Genomic DNA, 20,045 nt, shown 5'->3' with positions numbered 1-20,045 from the left:
ACTGGGGAAAGAGATGGAACCAGAAATGCACCTGAAGGCACATCAATGCCTCCCCTGCCCTCAGGCACCCTGTGCCAGGTTCACTGCTCCTCCAGCACTCACCACCTTCCTCCCCTTCCCATGCCCACGTGTTTTCTCTGTGTGGATTGTTCAAACGCATCGAGCTCCTTCCTCCAGCCCATCACCAGTCCTGCACTGCCTCTGCCCCCCACCAGGCTGCTCATCCCAATGGGACCAGGATGAGGGGCAGATCACACGTAGCAGGTACTAATCTATTACATATATTAGGATTTGGGAATAAAATGTACAAGCTCCTCATCAAACAATACTGAACAAAACCCAATACATAACCTGACAAACTACACCACCTGCATTTCATTGTGACGTGAAGCAAAAAAGTCCAAAGTTATTTTATTGAGCTATAATTAATTGAAACAAAGACTTCACTAAGACTTATCCAACAAAAACCTATTTATTTATTCCAAACACCAAGATACAGAAGTTTTCAAGTTTTGCAAATATTGCTCCAAAGCAAAATTCTATGTACAGCCCCTCGGTTCTAATAGTGCATCAACAAAGACAAACACGCATATGTACCCACAGTGCAATGTTTGCTCAGTTCATCAAGGCTCCACGTTGCATCCACCTACCAGTGATTTAAAGAAACAAAAAAGTGACCTGCCAGCCCGAACAGCCGGTTCAGGCTAAGAGTAACAATGTGGAAACTTGCAAAAACAGGGACAGAAACAAATCCAGGCAGAGCACAATGAAGAATCTTTCCTGATCAGGAGAAGTGCTACTCTATTTTAAATAAATATTTTCAGTCTTTACCTGTAAGGGCTTCCCCAGCACTACTGATGGGAAATGAGTCTTCAGGATCTGCCACGTGATCTACCCATGGGAACCACCTTTTCCTCCAACCCTCCAGTACTGCCCTGAGCAAAAATTAACTGACAAGTAAAAACAGATAGTGAGCACACAGAAGCCATTGCTTGAGAAGTTCCCCTCTGGAGCACGAGGCCTGCCAGGGCCGGGGAGCTCAGCTGAGCCACGGCCTGCAAGGGACGCGTGGCGGGAGTGCTGAGCACAGCTGGCACCCAGGGGGCACCCAGGGAGCACACTCTGCTCCACCCCACCTCAGCCCTTTCCTCCTGGCTGGGGGCTGCTCGGCCGCTGCTCTGCCCGTCCGGTCACTGCAAGCTGCTCCAGAGCTGCACTGAACTCGGGTGGCCTGACAGGAACGAGCCAAGGTGTAAGCACTGGTCTCATCCTCAGAGAGCCAAGTGATCCTTAAATACCATGTAAGCTTTATTCCAACTGTGCTACAGAAGAGTAAGTTTAATTTTCTGCTGTACATATGTTGTATTCGCTATATACCAACTAGTACTATAAAACTGAGACAAATTATTCCCTGAACTGAATCTTGGCACAAAAGCCTTAGTTACTACCTAGAGCAGCCTAATTATTCTGTTTTCTGAAGGAAATAAAACATTAACTGTGTAGATACCGTAACTCCTACAACAATATTGGATATTTCAAGTTTACATTATTCTTTGCAGAATACACACATTTCAGACCTATATCCCAAATTAATGATTTGTACAGGTATGGGCCTTTCTGTTGAAACCGTGCTTGAACGTTACCCTTCGGTAGTACCATTGCACACAATAAAATCAAGGTAACAAATCCAGCTTTTTAAGGACACCCTCTCACTGCAAAACCAGTTTACAACGTTCCACAGGAAACTGAACTCAGCAACGTCTGGGAAGGAAAACTCAAGTCACAGCCGTTCTTTCCGGAGCGGTGATCTGCAGCTGAAAGACTCTGAACTTCTCAAATACTCACGACTTTCCAAAGACTCTGTATATAACATGACTGAACATCAGCAGCATTGTCACCTTGCTCTCACAAAGTACAAACCAGAAGATTAAAACTTAAGGTATAAAAAGGGAGTTGGTGAACACAGACCATCTAAGGTAATAACCCACTCGCTGTCTGCGAGGACAGCACCTCATGCATAGATCTCGAGGCTTTTATTTACACCAATATAAAATAAACTGATTCCCCAAACCACACATTCATAGCGAGTCTTTACAACAAACACGTCCAGAGTATTGCAAAAAAGTCTACATTTCCAAATATAAGTGGAATGGCAATTATTAACAAATGGGTAGAAAATACATCACATCCATGACAGCCCACGCTGCAGAGGAAACTGGGAGCGTGGCTCCAGCCTCTCCCAGCACATTCCGTGCTGCTGCAGGAGGCACAGGATGGCCCGACCAAAGAGCTCGAGAATGCACATAAACACCACGTTCATGGGCTTCCCCAGTACCGAGTCATGTGACAGTGACAGCATAAACATGGAAAACAATCATTTATTCTGAAAATAAGTGCAATCCACCTGTGACCTCCTGCTACATTATTTCCTGTAACAGAAGTGGGGGTCAGACCACCGTTACTTGCAAACCTCCACATAACACTTTATACTTAAGAGCTGGACATTCATACTTACTAAGTCTGAAACTGTTATAACATTTCCTAATGATTAAATACTGAGTGCTAGTATGCATAAACCAGAAGGAATAAAACATGACACGAGTCACTTAAACTATGCAAAGTTATTTACAACCTCTGTCAACCAAACATTTTTGGCTCTTGGAACTCTGTTCTTCAGTGGCACAATTTTCAGTCAATTGAACGATGAACGTGTCGACCGTTTCAGTGAGCAACTTTTAAGGAGTGAAAATTGAAGTGTAATTTATCAACCGACATCCAACCTCCAGAGACGAGGGCACGGCCTCTTCCAAAGCGCTGTGATTGCCCAAGAAACCCCAAATAACCTTCCTGCTGTTCTCTGAACAACACTTCTTCCCCAGTCCCTGAAGTCAACCTGCAGCCCGTGCAGCCAGCAGGCCGATGTGCTGCAGAGCTGCCCAGCGTGGTGCCCTGTGGCAGTGCCCCCGCCAGCCTCACGTGGAGCAGCACAGGGCGATCTGCTGCACCTTGCCCAGGTCCGTGATCAGCTGCTTTATGCAGTGTTTGAGCTGGGGCAGTCGAGCCAGGGGTTCGGGGGGTTCCAGCTCTCCGGTGTAATCCAGCCAGCTCTCCAGAACTGCAAAGGAAACACAACTGTCACTACTGCAGCTCTCAGCAAACAGCTCATCTGAAGTCACAAAACAGGACTTCTTTAATCTTGCATGAATCTCAAGAAAGCAGTGGGCAATGTTTTTCACATTTGGTTTTTTGAGAAATCAGAAAAACAGGCCCCTCACACCAACTGACTTTTGATAGATGACAAAATAATTCACAAGGGGGTGGGGGGGAAGCTGATGCTCCTGGGAGAAAGCAGGAAAGGAAAACTTAGGACCAGATATTGTGAAATCTGGGGCTAAATGTCCTCTGATCTGTGTCAATTCCAGAGCAAGGACACTGAGGTACAGGCAGTTTATACCATCAGAGTACCTTTAGGGTCAGCATTAGATGCCACTGAAGACCCTGAAAGGATGGGACTGTGGTAATGAAAGAAATCTTATCAGGACAGAACACACCTGGCCGAGACAGACAGAACTGGGTAACACAAACAGGTTAAGTCCAAAAGCATAAACAGTAAATTGCTGCACAGGGAAAATGAACTCCTGCTCTAAAGCTTCTCAGTGGGAAACAAGAACCAGAAACCCACTGAGCAGGAGACAACTCAGGTGACAATGAAGGGGGGTCAGGTTGAGCTGTGATGAGTTCATGAGATGTTGACAGTATCACAGATGGAGACAAACCCTGAGGACTGAAAAAACAGCTCTGCCAAGAGCAGCCACCACCACTGCCCAGATCAAGGGCTGAGTTCAGCCCAGGGGCAGTACCTGCTGAAGAACTGGGGGGCCTTACCCAGCCCTGCACTGAGGAGATGTTTGCTCAGAGCAGAAATGCCTTGCACAGCCCCCTGCTCAGCAGCACATACAAAAAGTCCAACTTTTGGGAACCAGAGCTGCTTCATTTATGAAACAGGCACTGATTACAGACCTGACTGATCTTCACTACCTCAAATATCCCTTCAGCTGTTCAGCTTTTCAGCACCTTACTTACAAAGAGAGGGCTGTTTCTTGGGCAAAGATTGTATTCCCAACCCCCTGGAAGAAAAGCTGCTGTTGTAACCACTACACAACCAACCATGAGAGCCAACAATGGAAAGAGAAAACTATCCTGGATCGTTGAATGCAACACAAAGGGTTCAGAAGTCTTCCACTTAAAGGTCCAAAGACCTTTAAGTGAAGAATTTGGAAGAGACAGGAAAGGGTAAGAGCCTTGTGCCCCCAAGAAGCCACCCAGAACAGGCTGACACAACCAACCAGCAAGGCCCCAAGGAACAGGGAAGTGCAGATACACAGAAGAGGTTTGGAAAAGGACAAAACCCTGAAAGCAAAAAGACACATCTGATGCATTTATTTAGAGATGACCTAACTAGAACTTGCTCTGTGAAATTCTGCTCTTTGTTTGAAAATCCACCCCCCACATCAGCAGAGTATCTGTTTTCTATGTGATAAAGAAACACTCATCTCTTTGCAGGTCTGCAGAAGTAAAATTCTGGTTAACATGTTTTGAACAGGCAGTTTAGTTAAATATTCTTTTAAGTGCTACTTACCATCTAGCTCCTTCTCAATGAAATCCATTCTGTGGATGACTTCATCTTGCAGAGATTCCACGTGGGCTAGAAGATTGAGCTGCCACTGCAGCTGCGAGTTCACCACTCCTTCTTTGCCCTTCTCCATCAGCTTCATCTCCATTGCTTCCTCCGCAGAGCCTTTCTTGGCCACGGCCTCTCTCCCCTAGCAGAGATGCACACGAGAGCATTTGGAACAGGGAACACAACTGGGGAGCCAACCTGCCTGGGGCTTGCCAGGCTCTGCCCTGAGAGCTCAGCTCAGGCCAGAGGGGGAGAGACACAGAGCAGACATTGATACCAAACTGCTTTGGGCAAGAGGATCCAAACACAGACTAAATACTTTGATAGGTGTTTTGTAAGAACCATTCTCTGCACTTCACAAGCAGCTGATGTGCTGAAGGTAACACACAGCTGTGGTTATGGCCCTGCCACCTTCCATCTGGGATACTCTGCACTGGATCTGGGCATCCCAGAGAATGCTGAGGCTGTTTTTCACCTGCCAGGAATCAGCTGAAGAGCAAACAATTCTGCAGTGAGAAGGGTTTTTTTTCTTAAGGAATCTAATCTCAGTTCTACTAAAACTTTCACTGAAGCATCAAGACAAGCATTTCCACCCTTTACAAAAGTTGACTACAGTGTCAGCAGGGTTGATTCTACTTCTCCACTTTTTTCATCCTTCTGCTAAATTAGGACAGGATGTAGAAAAAAGTTCTTTTAGACTGAAGAAGTAAAATATTTTCTTTTCTGGCAAAGATAACACAATCTTGATTGGCAGAGGAGTCAAAAATAACGAATTACAGCTTACATATGCTGTAAAAGTTCATATGAAGTACATATGAAATAAAAGTTCACCACACCTTTAACCTAAGAAAGGGAGCTCAGTATTTCATAGAATCATAAGATTGTACAGTAGTTTGGAAGAGGTCTTTAAAGGTCATCCAGTCCAACCCTCTGCAGGGACACCTTCCACCAGCCCAGGTTGCTCCAAGCCCCGTCCAGCCTGGCCTTGGACACTTCCAGGGATGGGGCAGCCACAGCTTCTCTGGGCAACCTGTGCCAGGGCCTGCCCACCCTCCCACGGAACAATTCCTTCCCAATATCCATCTAACCCTGCCCTCTGGCAGGCTAAAGCCATTTTCCCTTGTCCTGTCCCTCCATCCCTTATCCCCAGTCCCTCTCCAGCTCTCCTGGAGCCCCTTTAGGCCCTGGCAGGGGCTCTCAGGTCTCCTGGATCCTTCTCTTCTCAGGTGAACCCCCCAGCCCTCCCAGCCTGGCTCCAGAGCAGAAGGGGGTCCATCCATTTCCCAGAGGGTTTCTCACATTCCTCAGCCCACATTTCACATGAATTGCCACTAACAGAAGCACCCTAGTGTTTATTTTTATATTTAACAAATAAAAGCAAGCAGCAATGAATTGTTAGTGGACCACAATGCATGGTCCACACCTTTCAAGTGACTTGAGGTCCAGAAGTCAACCTATTGTTTTTGATTATAATATGAAATGAAGGAGTTGATCACATCTATCATTTTATCTCTGACTGGCAATTTAACTTCAACAGCACAAGAAAAAACTTAATACAAACCAAATACTATCAAAAAAGGTAGAGGTTTGCACTTTGCCAGGCAAACACATGCTCTTTGCAGAGAGGTCTGTGTTAGTACAAATACCTTGGAGTAATTGTGTTTGGATTCATTTTCCACCTTGCATATTTCTTGGTCCAGATTCCAGCCAAATCTCTCTGACAGGGCGTCATCTCCATTCTCCCTTATTCTATTCACTCCATCATCCATGGCTGAGCCCCTTGTTTCCACCACCAGCCTCTGCTCTATGGCAGGGTAGTAGGCCCGAGGTTTCTGGTAACAGTGTTCACTGGTGATGTAAGATTCCTCCACGGAGGGAATGGCTGAGGGCTTCTCAGCCGTCCCGTTCCAAGTTCTGTAACTCGCCGTCTCCTCTTTGCAACAGTTTTCCTCAAAGTGAATGATGTGTTTGGTGTGGATTTTCTCATCCACTGTGATGTGCTTCCACGGGTGACACCAAAGCTTTAGGTCGGGATGTTCTTTGTTTCTGTTCAAACATAAAAAAATTTCAAGTGGCTGAGCAAACCATCCTATCAAATCAAGTAAGAATCTTTGAACCACTACATGCTAAGTCATCACAGTCACTAAAAAGCGCCCAAGTACTCTGAAATAACAGTTTCAGTGACCTCAACTGTTCCTACAATGTTCTGTTAGGCTCAGCATTTTCATTTCTATAACGTGGTACATAGGCCAAATGTTGGTATTAAGAAAAAAATTGAAAAATAAGTTGCAAATAGACACATACCAATGCTGCCCTCAATGGAACATTTTGCTTTGTATCAACAGCAAAAATTAATTTTAACTGGGATATTTTTAGTAAGGTATGGTCCACCAACATACCATTGAGGACTGCATCTCACCTTTAACTAACCCAGGCCATCACACTGCCCTCAGCATGGAGAGAACAGGAACAAAACCTGCCACAAGCATCACAGACCTGCCCAGTGCTCCACATCTCAGCACTACATGAACCTCAATTCACAGCTGGAAAATCAGAATCTGAACTCTCACTCTTTAACAAAAGGCCCAAGAAGTGGTCTTATATTTATGTTCCAGTCTCCAAAGAGGGAAGAGATTACTTACAGATCTGACTACAGGATCTCATCATGGAAAAGCAAAACCTTATGTGAAAATTGCTACTCTCTTGCTTCAAGCATTATATTCCACTGTTTGAGCATTTCTAGTCCTGCCACTGGACCTCCTGCATCACCACAGATAAGATGAAAATGAACCCTGAAAGCACTGAAAGCTTTGCTTTCCAAATAGCTGCTGCTGTGCAATTTATCAACTAAGAAATTATAACAATGGAATTCAATCAATTTAAAACTGCTGGATTCGAGTTAGGAAAAATTTTTTTCAGTCATCGCAACCTAAGGATGACTTTGAACAGGAAAAGATGCAGAAAACTTGATTTTATAGAAAGAAAATCAAAATTTATATAAATTATTACATTATTTTCTTCATAAATAGTGTATGACCTTTGCACAGAAATGAACTGTTGCAGGTTGCTGAAGGTACATCTGCTCTCCCCCTGCAGCAGAGCGACACACCACACCCAATAAAAACATCTGATTCCTGATGGAGAAGCTATGATTGGATTTACTGGAATGGAGAAGGCAAGTGCTGTAAGAATGCTGCCACAGGTTATACACCTATCCTCCTCTTCTTACTTAAATCTATTTAGGTGCTTCAGGAGAAGCTGCTGTTCTTAGTTTTCCCCCTCTTTCCTCATCCTTTTATACACACAGTCAATTTACACAACACACTTCAATAGCTTTAAGAGCGACGATCCCATCAGCAATTCAAACTGTGTTACAAATCCACAAAGCAGCACAAAGGTAGGTCTGAATTTGGGGTTGTTTTTCTCCTTGCAGTGCCACTGCCCCCGAGAAGGTGGCAGCTGGCACTGGGATGTGCTTACTGCAATATGCTCATCTTCAGCTGCAGCCCGTGCAGCACCTCGATCACCCTCTGCACGTCCCCCAGCAGCTGGTGAGTGGCCACGATCTTCTTGGCGTTCTGGTGGGAATAATTTTCTTCCAGAAATGCTAAGCCATGCATGTGACCATTGCTTAGCCACTCCTTCTCATACCAGTACTTCAAGCTGGACCTCTGACCTGAAGTGACAGGAATGAGCGAGTTAAAACAAAGCACTGACTGTGATGTGTTAACAGGACTGGCAGTAATCCTGATCATCCCCAAGGATTGCAAAAGCTCCTTTGTTCTCACCAACAGCACCACTACAGAGTTGTCAAAGCAGACAGAACCCTGAAGAAATGAAGATTCAAAAACCTCTGCCCAACTGTAAAAGCAGTCAGACCCCAAATCCCATGCAGGGACACCCAATAATAGGCTGAGGCACAGAAAGGAATATTTTAGCAGGAAATCACACTGTCTACTCTAACCATGGTTATGACAAACTACAATCTGAGTGCAGGTCTCTGCAGACAGAAAAACACAGAACAAGGCAATGAACTTCCTTTCCCCGTGGTCTTATTTTTAAACATCATACATGGATCAGCACAGGCATTCAAAAGTACATTTTAAAGGAACCAATGACGAGGTTCTGATGGAAAACTTGCCTAAGTCAGGTTATTAATGATGGTATTTCTAGCTTGAGAGGTTGGAGTATCAACAACTGAAATGAAACGTTAAATGTGATAAATGCATCAGTAAAAGTAACTTAAGCTGCCAAAAAAATGGCATTATCAGGAAAGGGTAGGACTGTAGATGCTTGCTGAACTGCAATCACACAAACAGTCACATCATAAGCATCTTGATCATGATTAAGCAGGGGCAAATGTTAACAAATGTCTTAAAAATCCCACTTGACTCAAAGAGAATTGAGTAGAATAGCAGTTCATACAGTTTTTAGACAAAATTACACCGAATTTGCTTTTATTTCCTGAAGAATAAATGGTGCTGTAACACATCTCAGCAGTTTCAACTGGGGAAAGGTCCTAAATAAGATTTTGCTGAATGGCCCTGCCCAGTTTTAAAAGCCACTTCTTTGTAGATCCACAGAGCCTGTGAGCTCATTTCCAGCCACAAGCAGAGTCATTGAAATCAAAAAGCCACCACTGCAGTCAAAAAGTTGGAGGTTTTCCTTGTTGAAAACAGAGGCAAAAATTAGGCTCCCCTACTGTAAACTGTAGAACCTTCAAAGGAATAGTTAATGATTCATTAGCAAATTAACCTGTAATCAGTTTTGGCACAAGAGCATTCTGATGTCCAAGTGTGATGACAGTTTGCATGTGCATTTTAGTTACATTTCAAACTAACTTCAGTTGACATAAAGCAAAATATCTTGAAAACAGAGGGGTAAAATCCTAGAAGCAAGATATTGTAAAAAAAACCCCTCTTAAATGTACTGTTATCTGTGTAGTGAAATAGTTTAAAATTTAGTTGTGGCATGTCTTTCTTGCTGTGAGTACAAACATCAACTGCACAAATCCAGGATTTTGAGGTACAAAAGAGTTGGCAGCTTCCAACAGCCAAAAAAATCTGAGATCACAATTCAACTATGCATATAAACCAAAAAGATCTTTTCATCAGGCCACCAGAGATCCATTTTCTTGCCATTTAGAAACATGGACTCAAGCAAGAACTTCATCTGTTTCCATTTTCATCAAGGCTTGTAATCCATAGAATAGGAAGTCAGAAAATATTCACCTGAGTGTAATTTTACTGCTGTGGACCAAGACATTTAAAAATCCATCGTTTCCCACAGCCAGACAGTAGAGTCCTTAGCACAGTGTGGCAGATGGTCATCCCAGTGAAAACATTCATTCCCATCCCTGCCCAGCTGTAATTCCACAATATTGACTCGTGGACATCGACAGGAATTAAACTTTCTGTATCTGTGACTGAAAATTACTTACAGTGACAGACACAGCTAAGGGCAAAAAAATAGTTTAATCTTTGAGCTATATATATATATATATATAAACTAGCAAGTGTACTACACATGTAAGAAGGTTCTGCAACCCTACATTTCCGTACCTGGGGGATCCTGGCAGATATAGCAGGTGTACTTCTCAGGGACATTATCTTCCAGCAGACCCATGCAGACCCCGTGCTGCCAGCACAGACACTCCTCACACTGCTCAGAGGAAAGAGGGGCACATTAACACAAACCAAGGCAAGGAGCTCAACACATCAGTTAAGAGACACAGCATCTATGTATTTTAAGACAGAAAGATGGGTTAAGACCCACTCACCCCCCCCTTCCAAGCAAACCCATTAAAGAATCAGACTACAATAAAAGCTGAGCCTTTCCCACACATTTTTATGTGTATTTCTGGAGAATGACAATTAAAATCTGAGAGCAGGTACTCTGAAGGGTACAAAAATGTTCCCTTTGGAGATGAAAATCTTTCATAGGATGCATGTGCACATAACCAGGACAGCAATCAGTATTGCAATCAAGCTTTTTTCAGCAAAACAGATCCATTCTTCTGAATTAAAAAGCTTCCCTCTCAAATAGTAAACCACATTCAGTTACTAAATCCCAGAGACACTCATGTCACACAGGACTAGCCAATATTATGCTTTGCTGATTCTTGTAGCTCTAACATTTTATCTCTACCAGCACAAACCTGCAGTGCAGATCCAGCTGTACCAGCTTCAAAAGCTTCTGACACCCTGCCAAGGGGGGGCATCACAATGGCCAAGACTGAATACAGTTTGGATTTTTTAGCACAGTTACACTACTGAAAATACAATCACTGCTCTCAAACAGTTCTAGAGCAGGAAAAACCCCTACATTCACATGTTCTGTTTCTGCCATTTTCTCCCCCCCCCCATATTTTGACAGGAAACAAAATTCGACTGCAGCCTACAGAGCACTGAAACGTGGCACAAAACCCCACATATTGAGTCAATTTTGATTTGAAACTGTGATGTCAGTTCAGAATTACTGTTTTCCCAAGCAGTGAGATTTATTTCTCAGAGCATGAGCCAAAAGGGTCTCATTAATGTTGGTGCAGGATTTCAGTATGAGCTAAAAACACACCCCACAAGCAATCCCAGCTGCTGCTCCTCACTGACCTACAAAGATGCCAACTTGCTAAACAAGTTTTATTAATGCTCTTGTTATCTGCTGCCACTCCTCCAGCTAGGAGGGACACAGCCAGCCAGGTTCTGAATACTTTCACTGCATTAAATGAGAGGCCTGGGGATGGAGGAAATAGAAGCCCTGGGAGAAGAGAATTTAAAAGGTTGTAGAGAAACAGGTTTCTGAAGGATGAGACTAACAATGTTTTGCCTTACAAAATGGGTAAATAGTCCTAAAGCAACAGGGAGATGTTTTCAAAAAAGGCAGAGACACCATTCTTCTTTCACAAAGGTGATTATTAGAGCCAGAAAAAGGTGTTCTAAAACAAAGACAATGAATTAAGAAAAACAGACTGTGTGCTAAAAACAAGAAGGGAGCTCCTGGTTCTAGTTACACCTGCATCCTATAAATCATGCCACACTGCACAGGGCTGTGCTCAGTGATTTTCCAGGCAATTTTGCCCAGAACTCCAGCACAGCATCCCAACTTTTTTTTTTGTTACTCAACTGATATTTTTAGTCTGTACCCCAGCAGGGCACAGGTGTCTCCATGTACCTGCAGGTTCTCCTGCACAGCACGGCTGGCCAGGCCCCTGCTGGCACACCCGCTGCAGGGAAGCCAGCCCTGCCCAGGCAGTAGCAGGGACATTCAAAGCACACCAAGTAGGAAATTTGGAAGAGAAAAAAACCATGCAGTGCTGTGCCAAAATATTCCAATTGAAACTCAAGTAACAACAGAAATAACTGAACACAAAGGGCGTGTTTTTAAAGCAGCTTTTCACATCCCAGAACAAGAACGTCCAAAGGCTGTTTGCATCCATCACCAAATCCATCCCCAGGATTCTCTGCCCCACACACAAACACACCAATGTTTGGGTATAAAAACCGAGAAGAAGGGACAATGACAACCTGCCTGGACTGTTTTGGGGCATTCCATGAAGAGGGAGTCCTGTGCCTCCAGAGGGAACACAGGGCAGTGCTTTCCACAGGCTCCAGAGATGGCATCAGTAACCTCCCCCCAGAGTACCAGGAGCACTGACCAACAAGATGTTGGGGGGGTTTATACTTTTTCTTGATTTAACTTCTACTACCTGAGCAGGCACTTCCACAAATGCAAACCCAGAGTTCTGCACCCTGGTGCAATAAATGACATTCTTAATGCACAGATTGCTCAAGATAATTAATTAAGGCAAGTTCAGGATAAAAGAAGTTTATATAAAACCTCCAAGCTGAATTTGGGGGGGTGTTATTAGTTTGAATACCTAAATGGAACCCACCCCCATTTTAAATGTGAGTTTCATTAAATCTTAATTGTTCCTAATCTTTCAGGAAAAATAAAGGTGCTGCTCGTGTTTAAAATTAACATTTTCCCCCGTTACTTCTAAATTTGGCACATTCATGGAAATGAGCACAGCTCAAAGACAAAAAGCCTTTCCATTCCCCCTCTTGTAAGAGAGGAGGGGATCCACTTATCCTGGGATGCATGAAGGAGCTGTCCTGGCTCCAATTCTGATCCCAAATCAGGCAGATGGGCACACAGCCTGCTCAAGCAGGTGCCCCAGGTGCCAGAAATGTCAGTCAGAATAATAAAGCAGAGGAAAAATAAACACCCCAAGGGAGAAAAGTGCAAAGAAGGTCAGTATTCTTCTGAAACCCCATGCCCTGAGCAAAATGACCCATCTTCAGAAAGAAAGGACCAATCTAAATCCAAGTTGCTTAGGGCAGACAGCTCTGAATTCATTTTCCAAGCGTCAGGTTGAAGTGTGAGCGGAAAACAGGGAAGAAATCTTTCCTAATTATAAAGTTATGACAACTACACCGGATTATCGCTCTAGAAAGCCAAAGGGAAGTGTCAGTCTTGGCACTCCACCTCTGAAAAGCTGAAAATAGGTTCCCCTTGTGAGAATTCCACAGTTGTATAACACAGCAGCTTTGCTTTGTATTAATGCTCTGTTCCTAACGAGTAAACTCGGGCATTTCTCACCAACAACCAGACTGTTCAAAACATTTTCCCCCAAAATACAGGCTGACAGGGAGCTGAAGGGAGCACAGCATTTGGTTCCTTAAGCAAACCACCTAACCCTACATCCCCATCTCAGCCCCACAAAATCCTGTGACCAGCTCCTTGCTTCCCCATTCCTATTGCCTCAATCCCCACAGTGAATGCAGGTACTCACCACGCTGCCCATCTGAATCTCTTTTCCAGAGAGAAAAACTTGCTCTCCCAGCCAATTCTTTCATAAAACAGATGAAGTGTTTAAAACTTTGTAAGATGCTCAAAAAAACCCCCCAAACTGTTCAACCTAGAAAGCCGATCTTAGAAGCAGCCCACAGAACATTCCATAGGCTGTCCCAGCTGACAGCTCCCAACATTCTGTGACCCTGACCTAGTGGTGAACTAATTTTTGCCAGGAAATTATAGTCCAGACTATCTGTGTTTTAAAGTCATCATCTCAGAAAACATCCACCCCCTTTATTCCCCACTGTCAGACTCCTGCTCTCCTGTACACTCAGATGGTATTTACTTCAATCTGCCCATCACTGCACCCTCCCCTCCCCATGCACAAGGAACCTTTTGCCCTGCATGTCAGGATCCACAGGTGTGCATCCAAGGGAATTCACCACTAAGAGTGTCACACCTTCCACAGCAAACCTGCATGAAAACTGCCCACTCGAGTCAGCTGTTCCACTCCACTGTTAAGGACACACAAACCGAGCTGCAGTAGCCAGCACTATTAACATTTTTTTAAATTAGGCTGTTGGTGTTCAGGGCAAAAAAGGTGTTTCTACTGTTCTGCTGCAGAAGTCAAGAATTCCTCCCACTGCAGTTTAAACAGTGCTCCCCCTCTTCACCTGGACAGGTTTCTGCCTCCATTCAAGCAAAGGCCACCCAAACATCAGCAGTGGTTCTGAAGCAAGTTTAGCTCAGCTCCTGTCTTGCCTCCTAGTTCCAACCTGCCAAAGAGGAATGCAGTTCACAGGAACAGGCCAGGAACTGCACCACAACGGGCTCCTCTAAAGTGGATTTCAAGCCTCACAAAAATTAGCACCAATGCCTGGGAAAGTGACTTCAAAAGCTGCAGATGAGGAGTGAGGTTCACGTGCCAGAAGAATATTTCTGAAGTTAGTGTCATGCCATATCCTTTCCCAAATCAACCTCAGGAGAATGCAGTAATTACCTTAAAGGTTACACTACTGACACTCTGAACTGGAGGCCCACAACAAGAAAAAGGTCATCTAGATAGGAAGAGTGGGAGACTCTTAAAAAAAAAAACAAAAACCAACCACCCAAAACCAACTAACTACTTCAGAAGACTCACTTCTTCTAAAGGGCAAGTACAAAAGCTTGCCATCTTGGTTCAAGAGCATCACACACTTCAGCTCCTGCACATGCTCCTTCTGAAACTTATGGGGAATGAGCAGTGTGGACCAGCTCATGTAAAAAGCAATGGTAAAATTAATTAGAGAAAAAAAAAAATGAAGTTGAACTGATCTGTTTGACTTCACTGTTTGAAACTGAGAGGAACTGGGTGTGATGGTTCAAAGCAGCTGTGTATGGAATGATTCCCTGACAATTTAAAACATCTCAAAAAGTAAACAGTAAAAAGTAAACAAAAAGTCAAAATAAACACTTCCAAACAGGTTTTTGCCAAGAGTTTTAAGCAGAAGATGTAACAGAAGCTGCTCTGAGTTTTCTGGGAAGCTGGTTTAAAAATAGCACCTATATGTGGAATGGACAGATGGCCTCATGAAGATTAGGAACTAAGAATGTGCACACTACTGCAGAATGGACAAGTGCAGCTCTGCTTCACAGCAAAACACTCCAGTAATTACCTTTTTTCGGTTTGTTCAGCCTATCTGGAGAATTGTATGTTCAAGTCAAGCTTCTTGCCAGGAAGAAAAAAAAAAAAACAACCCAGCAAATGCTTTTCCACTGACACTTTCCCCTGTATCCACTGACACGAGCATTTACCCTCCAATTCATACCTGGATCATGAAGTCATTTTCTTCTTTTACTTCACAAACACAGCGAACAATCTCAAAATCACTTTCTTCAACTTCTTCATCAGGGTTGGTGGTTACATCAACATCCTGACTGCAGTCATCGTCACTCCAAAGTAAGCTGTCCATAGATGACTCACTCAGGGTGTCATCCTCTGTACAAGAAGGATTTATATAAAATCCTAAGTGATTACAAAAAAGGTCAAACGACCCTCAAGATCTCATCCCAAGTATGCAGACATACATTCCTAGAAGTATGACTTCACAGTGTCATTTAAGGAACATCAGAATTTAACAGTTTATTGAAGGTTACTACATCATGAAGTTTCATGTTTTCATTAATAGCTCCTTAAAAATAGTCCAACTTAACAGTTTCTGTCATTAAAATGGTAATCTCAGCACACAGAGTCTCAAAGCAAAGGCACAAAATCTCCTTAGACAAGTAAGTATAATAAACAAAACCAGACTTGCACATTCAAATAGGATTCATACCAAATTGCTGCAATTTGTACAGAATTGTGACTTGGCACTTTTAGTGTGGAGCTCCCAAAAAGAGGCAAGAGGGTTCTGGTTTATGAGCCATTCAATCTCACACAGTGATGTCTTCATGACAGAAACGCTGAGTCCAACACAGAATTTAATCCTGCTTCAGGAATTATTATTTTCATTTAGTCTCCTGTTCAGGATCCATTGATCAACTCATGGGCAGTGCACAGCCCAAGGTGTTCTCCCAGAACACATTCACACTACTTAGCCAAAGCATTGATGCATCTCTGGATTGAATAAAACTGCCAAGAAAATCTTTACTGAAACAGCAGGTTAAATTGAGATTCTTACCTCAATAACATTAATCAATGTCTGCATCTTCCTTGGGGATAGAATGGGAGGGTTGGAGGAAGAAGACAAGGATTTTAATTATCTGGAAATAATCTAATGAGTTGGAGGGGAGTGGAAGATGAAAACTTCAGTCACTCTTAATTAAGATTGTGGGGTCTCACCTACAGTGGGTCTCACTATTTTCCTCACTTAGCTCAGAGAATCACAGAATGCAACACTAGAACCACCAGGGTGTGATACAAACCACAACTTTTGGAGAAACAGTTGTTCTCAAGTTAAAGGGGTTGAGAACCCAATGCAATAGTTCAGGAGTTTCATTCCCCCCTCTGAGCTCGGACAGTGCCGAGTACTCTGAAGTGGCAGGCCAGGCACTTACACCCCAACTGCACTTTCACTGACACCACTTTGTTTATCTGGGCACTGCTTTTATTGGTGGTGCAACTTCTGCAGATGGAAAAGGCAGCAAAGCAATCGTGATAAGGACGAAATAAAACCATTTCCAATATTTTCCACCACTTTCAATGTCTGTGGATTGATCAGAAGAGGTCTGAGGAACTGATGGCCAAATTACTGCATGTTCTGTGGTTGATATACTCTGAACACACAACTGCTCACACTGGCAGAACATCTTTCAAGGCATTACCACCAAAGCACTGCAGTAGTTTTTAATGTTTCCTGTGTTCCTTATGTAGTGGAATTAACTGAAGGTAATTTTTAGTTTTGCCTAATGCCAAAAAATGAGAGTTGTGCCCAAAAAAATAATCAAAGAGTCCTCCACAGGGCAGCTGTACAATCAATAAGACTTTAAGATTCTTGTACATAATCAAGCTGTCATACACTTCCTATTTCCTCTCATTTGTCAGCTTTAAGGACAAGAGAGAGAACAAAATGTTTGCTGTCTTTTTTAGTGACAGTAAACAGTAATTTGGACCAAGATATTGGGAACTATGAAAGCTGGAACACAGCAGTCACATTTTTATGAGTTCTGTGGATGAAGTACTGGGAAGACACCAATAAACACCTGCTCAACAAACAGCTCCCCAAGAGCTCCTCATTATGAAGCTCAGAGTCATTATAACCATGTATCATAGAGTATCTGCACAACCACACCTCACCACACCCAGTGGTCTCTCAAACACAGCACATTCTGGAGCAAATTTGCAAAGCACCTGTTTTTAACTCTCAAAGAGCTCTCACTTTGGAGAAACCTTTAGAAATATGAAAAGTGTAATTATGAAGTTTGAACACGGTTATTTTAGAGTTAATAAGGTGCTGCAAAAAAATGCAAAATTAATCTGATTACTAAAATAAGGGCAACAGTCTCAACGTGTATCTGAAGGTAAAGTCAAAGCAAAAAGCAGCAACATCATCTGGCAAACCAAGTGGGTCCAGGGAAACACACACAGTGCTGTGTAAGAACAGCCAAATTCACACCATAAGAACTGGTTCTCAAGTATGTTAGTGCAGCTCACATATTTACTAGCAACCAAAGACAGAACCAGCAAGACAGAGAGCAGAGGCATCTCACCATTTGCTTTTGATTTCCCCCTGTGCTGTCCAGAATCAGCACAGTGCAGCGGTGTGCTCGGGTGGGCAGATGACTTATTGGAAGAAAGAGATTTTGTGACCACTGATTTTTCAGGAGAAAGCTCCTGTGAGACATCTGTGTTTTCCCCAACGCCAGAATACCCTGTAAAATTGTGAAAAGTGTTAACAGTAGAAATCTGGGGTCAAGAAAAGCTGACAGAAGAAACAGCAGCATGCATTGCCCACAGCAGGCACATCAATTCACTGAGCCCGTCCCCCCTCGACACGCTGGGGCTCCAGGACTACCCAGTGCTGCAGGAAGCTGTGCAAGCCTCCTGGAGGCAAGGAAGTTCTTGTCTGAAACAGGATTTTATGCTGTTCAGTCACTGTTCACTGCTGGCAGAAGAAAGGCTTAAGTGGCCCACCTTTCCAGCCCAACCATTCCTCAGGGAGCAGGGGTACAACTGCTTTTGCTTCCACACAAGCACTGCTGGCTGGAGACACCCCCTCACATCCCACTGCTCTCACACAGGCTACACACATTCCCTAATCCACAGACTTCGATGTCGACAGATCTTGCCAACCACAGTTTAAAATTACTCAGTTAATAAAATCAGAGCTAACAGATTAGTGAAGAAAGCAGTCTGAACTGCAATGCCTGCTCTGAAGTGAGCTAAACTGGGTAACAAAACAAAATAATAGAGCCATTCTCATCTACAGAAGGAAAGTGAGCTTTACCAGGCTTAGATCTCTTTTTCTTTTTTTTCTTTTTCTTTGACTTGGATCTTCCATAGTCTTTGGATTTTCTTTCTTTGTTCTTCTCGTGTTCTTTAACACCTAAAATTAGACAATATTGCAATTTAATTTTTAAATATATATACATTTATTCTATTATTTCCTTAAAGACCTCCACAATTTCTTTGGACAATCAAGGCCATTTCACTGCAAAAAAACCCAAGAAAATTTATTTGTAAGAATTTCCAGCTCTTAACTGGAACGGTGTATTTTAAAGTTCTAATTTGATTGTCCCATAAAAAAAATTAGAATCTCCTGTGGGAGAAATCAACTGTACACAAGTGCCGATTTATTATTTACATGCTTCAGAAGTTTTAAAAAGAAGAGAGACTGAAGGATTTGTTATATCCACCTTCTAAATGATTATGAACATTTCAGGAGCATTGTAACAGCAGCCTGACAAGAAGAAAACCCAAACCCCCCAAACTCCAGTTCCTCAAATATTTTCACTGAAAACTGAATAACAACTGGTTCACTGGCTTTAACTACTACTCTCTCAACATCTGTTCTCCAGGCTATTTTGTGGGATTGAACCCACAGCACGATGTTTGAGTGCCAATCCCGTCCACCCTCAAAGGGTGGTACCAGAGCCCATCACAGCAGCGGAGCCCACCTGGGCCTGGGCACAAGGCCTTGCATTCCACATCCCAGGGTTTGTCCTCAACTTCTGGCCTTCAGATTTAGATCTCTGCAGCAGAATTTTCCAGATACTTACACAGTTCCTTCAGTAAATTATCCTGACTCAGCTCTGGTGCCATCAACACCTGCTACAGAGGGATGCCTGGCACCTCAGAACTGCTCTGCTCTCAGAGAGCCTGGTTGAGCCACTCACCCTCCTACTCACAAACCTATTTCAGTTCTGGTGATGGATAGCAGAATAAGCACCTAAAGACACTTTATACTGTAAGAAGTCTCCTGCCCAAATCATTTCAGCTGCTCTGTAACCACTTAGGAAGCAAACCAGCAGTACCCGTGTATTGTATCACCCTCTCTCACAAACACCAACAGCAAACTACCCAATTCACTGGCTGCGTGTTTGTGGCACAAACAGCTGAGAAACTGCACATCTCAGTCATGTTTATCAACTGTGGTGCAGGAGACATGCTCAGCAGAGTCTTTAGCCCCACATCTCCCCATCCTCTTAGGCCTTGAACATCTCCTGCTGCTTTGCCCCGCTGTGCCTCTCCTGGCACGCGGTCAGCGATGGCTCAGGGCCACATCAGCTGCTGCCCCATGGCAGATGGGCACCCTGTCACCTGTCCTGCAAAGGCAGCAGGACTGGCAGCACAAAAGCCATCTTCATCCCCCTTCCATGGGTGTTGAGGGGGTTATTCAAGTGTCAGCACAACTTCCTTCTTACTTTCCTCTGCCCTCGTATCTCCCGTTCTTCTGACGCTCAAGATCCTCCGGGTACCATTCCCTTCTCCCTGCTCACAGGGATGCAAGGAAGTTCTGCCATTTTATTCCTCCAGAAGGGCAAAGAGAATAACTGAGCTCAACAGAAGCAGGAAAATTCTGCTTCCTTTTGTTTGGGAACTGAAATTCACAGGGTCAGATCGCTGGATTTGGTCTAAGATACCCAAGAGCAC

The 20,045-nt window shown here is 43.6% G+C and overlaps 1 protein-coding gene across 7 annotated transcripts in view; it reads right to left on the bottom strand.

The window, feature by feature from the left end:
• Positions 1-453: 453 nt before the first annotated feature.
• The window catches only part of PHF20 (PHD finger protein 20), a 62,835-nt gene continuing 43,243 nt past the window's right edge, over positions 454-20,045 (bottom strand). For 5 of the 7 annotated variants that reach the window (XM_050313726.1, XM_050313728.1, XM_050313729.1 and 2 more), the window contains 8 exons: positions 18,400-18,498; positions 17,663-17,824; positions 15,283-15,479; positions 10,243-10,342; positions 8,162-8,357; positions 6,328-6,727; positions 4,640-4,823; positions 454-3,115 (listed from right to left, as the gene is read on the bottom strand). In XM_050313726.1, coding sequence (XP_050169683.1) covers positions 2,973-3,115; positions 4,640-4,823; positions 6,328-6,727; positions 8,162-8,357; positions 10,243-10,342; positions 15,283-15,479; positions 17,663-17,824; positions 18,400-18,498 — 1,481 coding nt within the window. In that variant the 3' untranslated portion in view covers positions 454-2,972. The remainder of the gene's footprint in view (positions 3,116-4,639; positions 4,824-6,327; positions 6,728-8,161; positions 8,358-10,242; positions 10,343-15,282; positions 15,480-17,662; positions 17,825-18,399; positions 18,499-20,045) is intronic. The other 2 variants (XM_050313727.1, XM_050313733.1) reach the window with 1 other exon arrangement.

The sequence above is a fragment of the Myiozetetes cayanensis genome, unplaced genomic scaffold, assembly GCF_022539395.1.
Source record: "Myiozetetes cayanensis isolate MyiCay16 unplaced genomic scaffold, myiCay2020 scf19, whole genome shotgun sequence".
NCBI lineage: Eukaryota > Metazoa > Chordata > Aves > Passeriformes > Tyrannidae > Myiozetetes > Myiozetetes cayanensis.
This window is presented reverse-complemented; position numbering and strand designations above follow the sequence as displayed.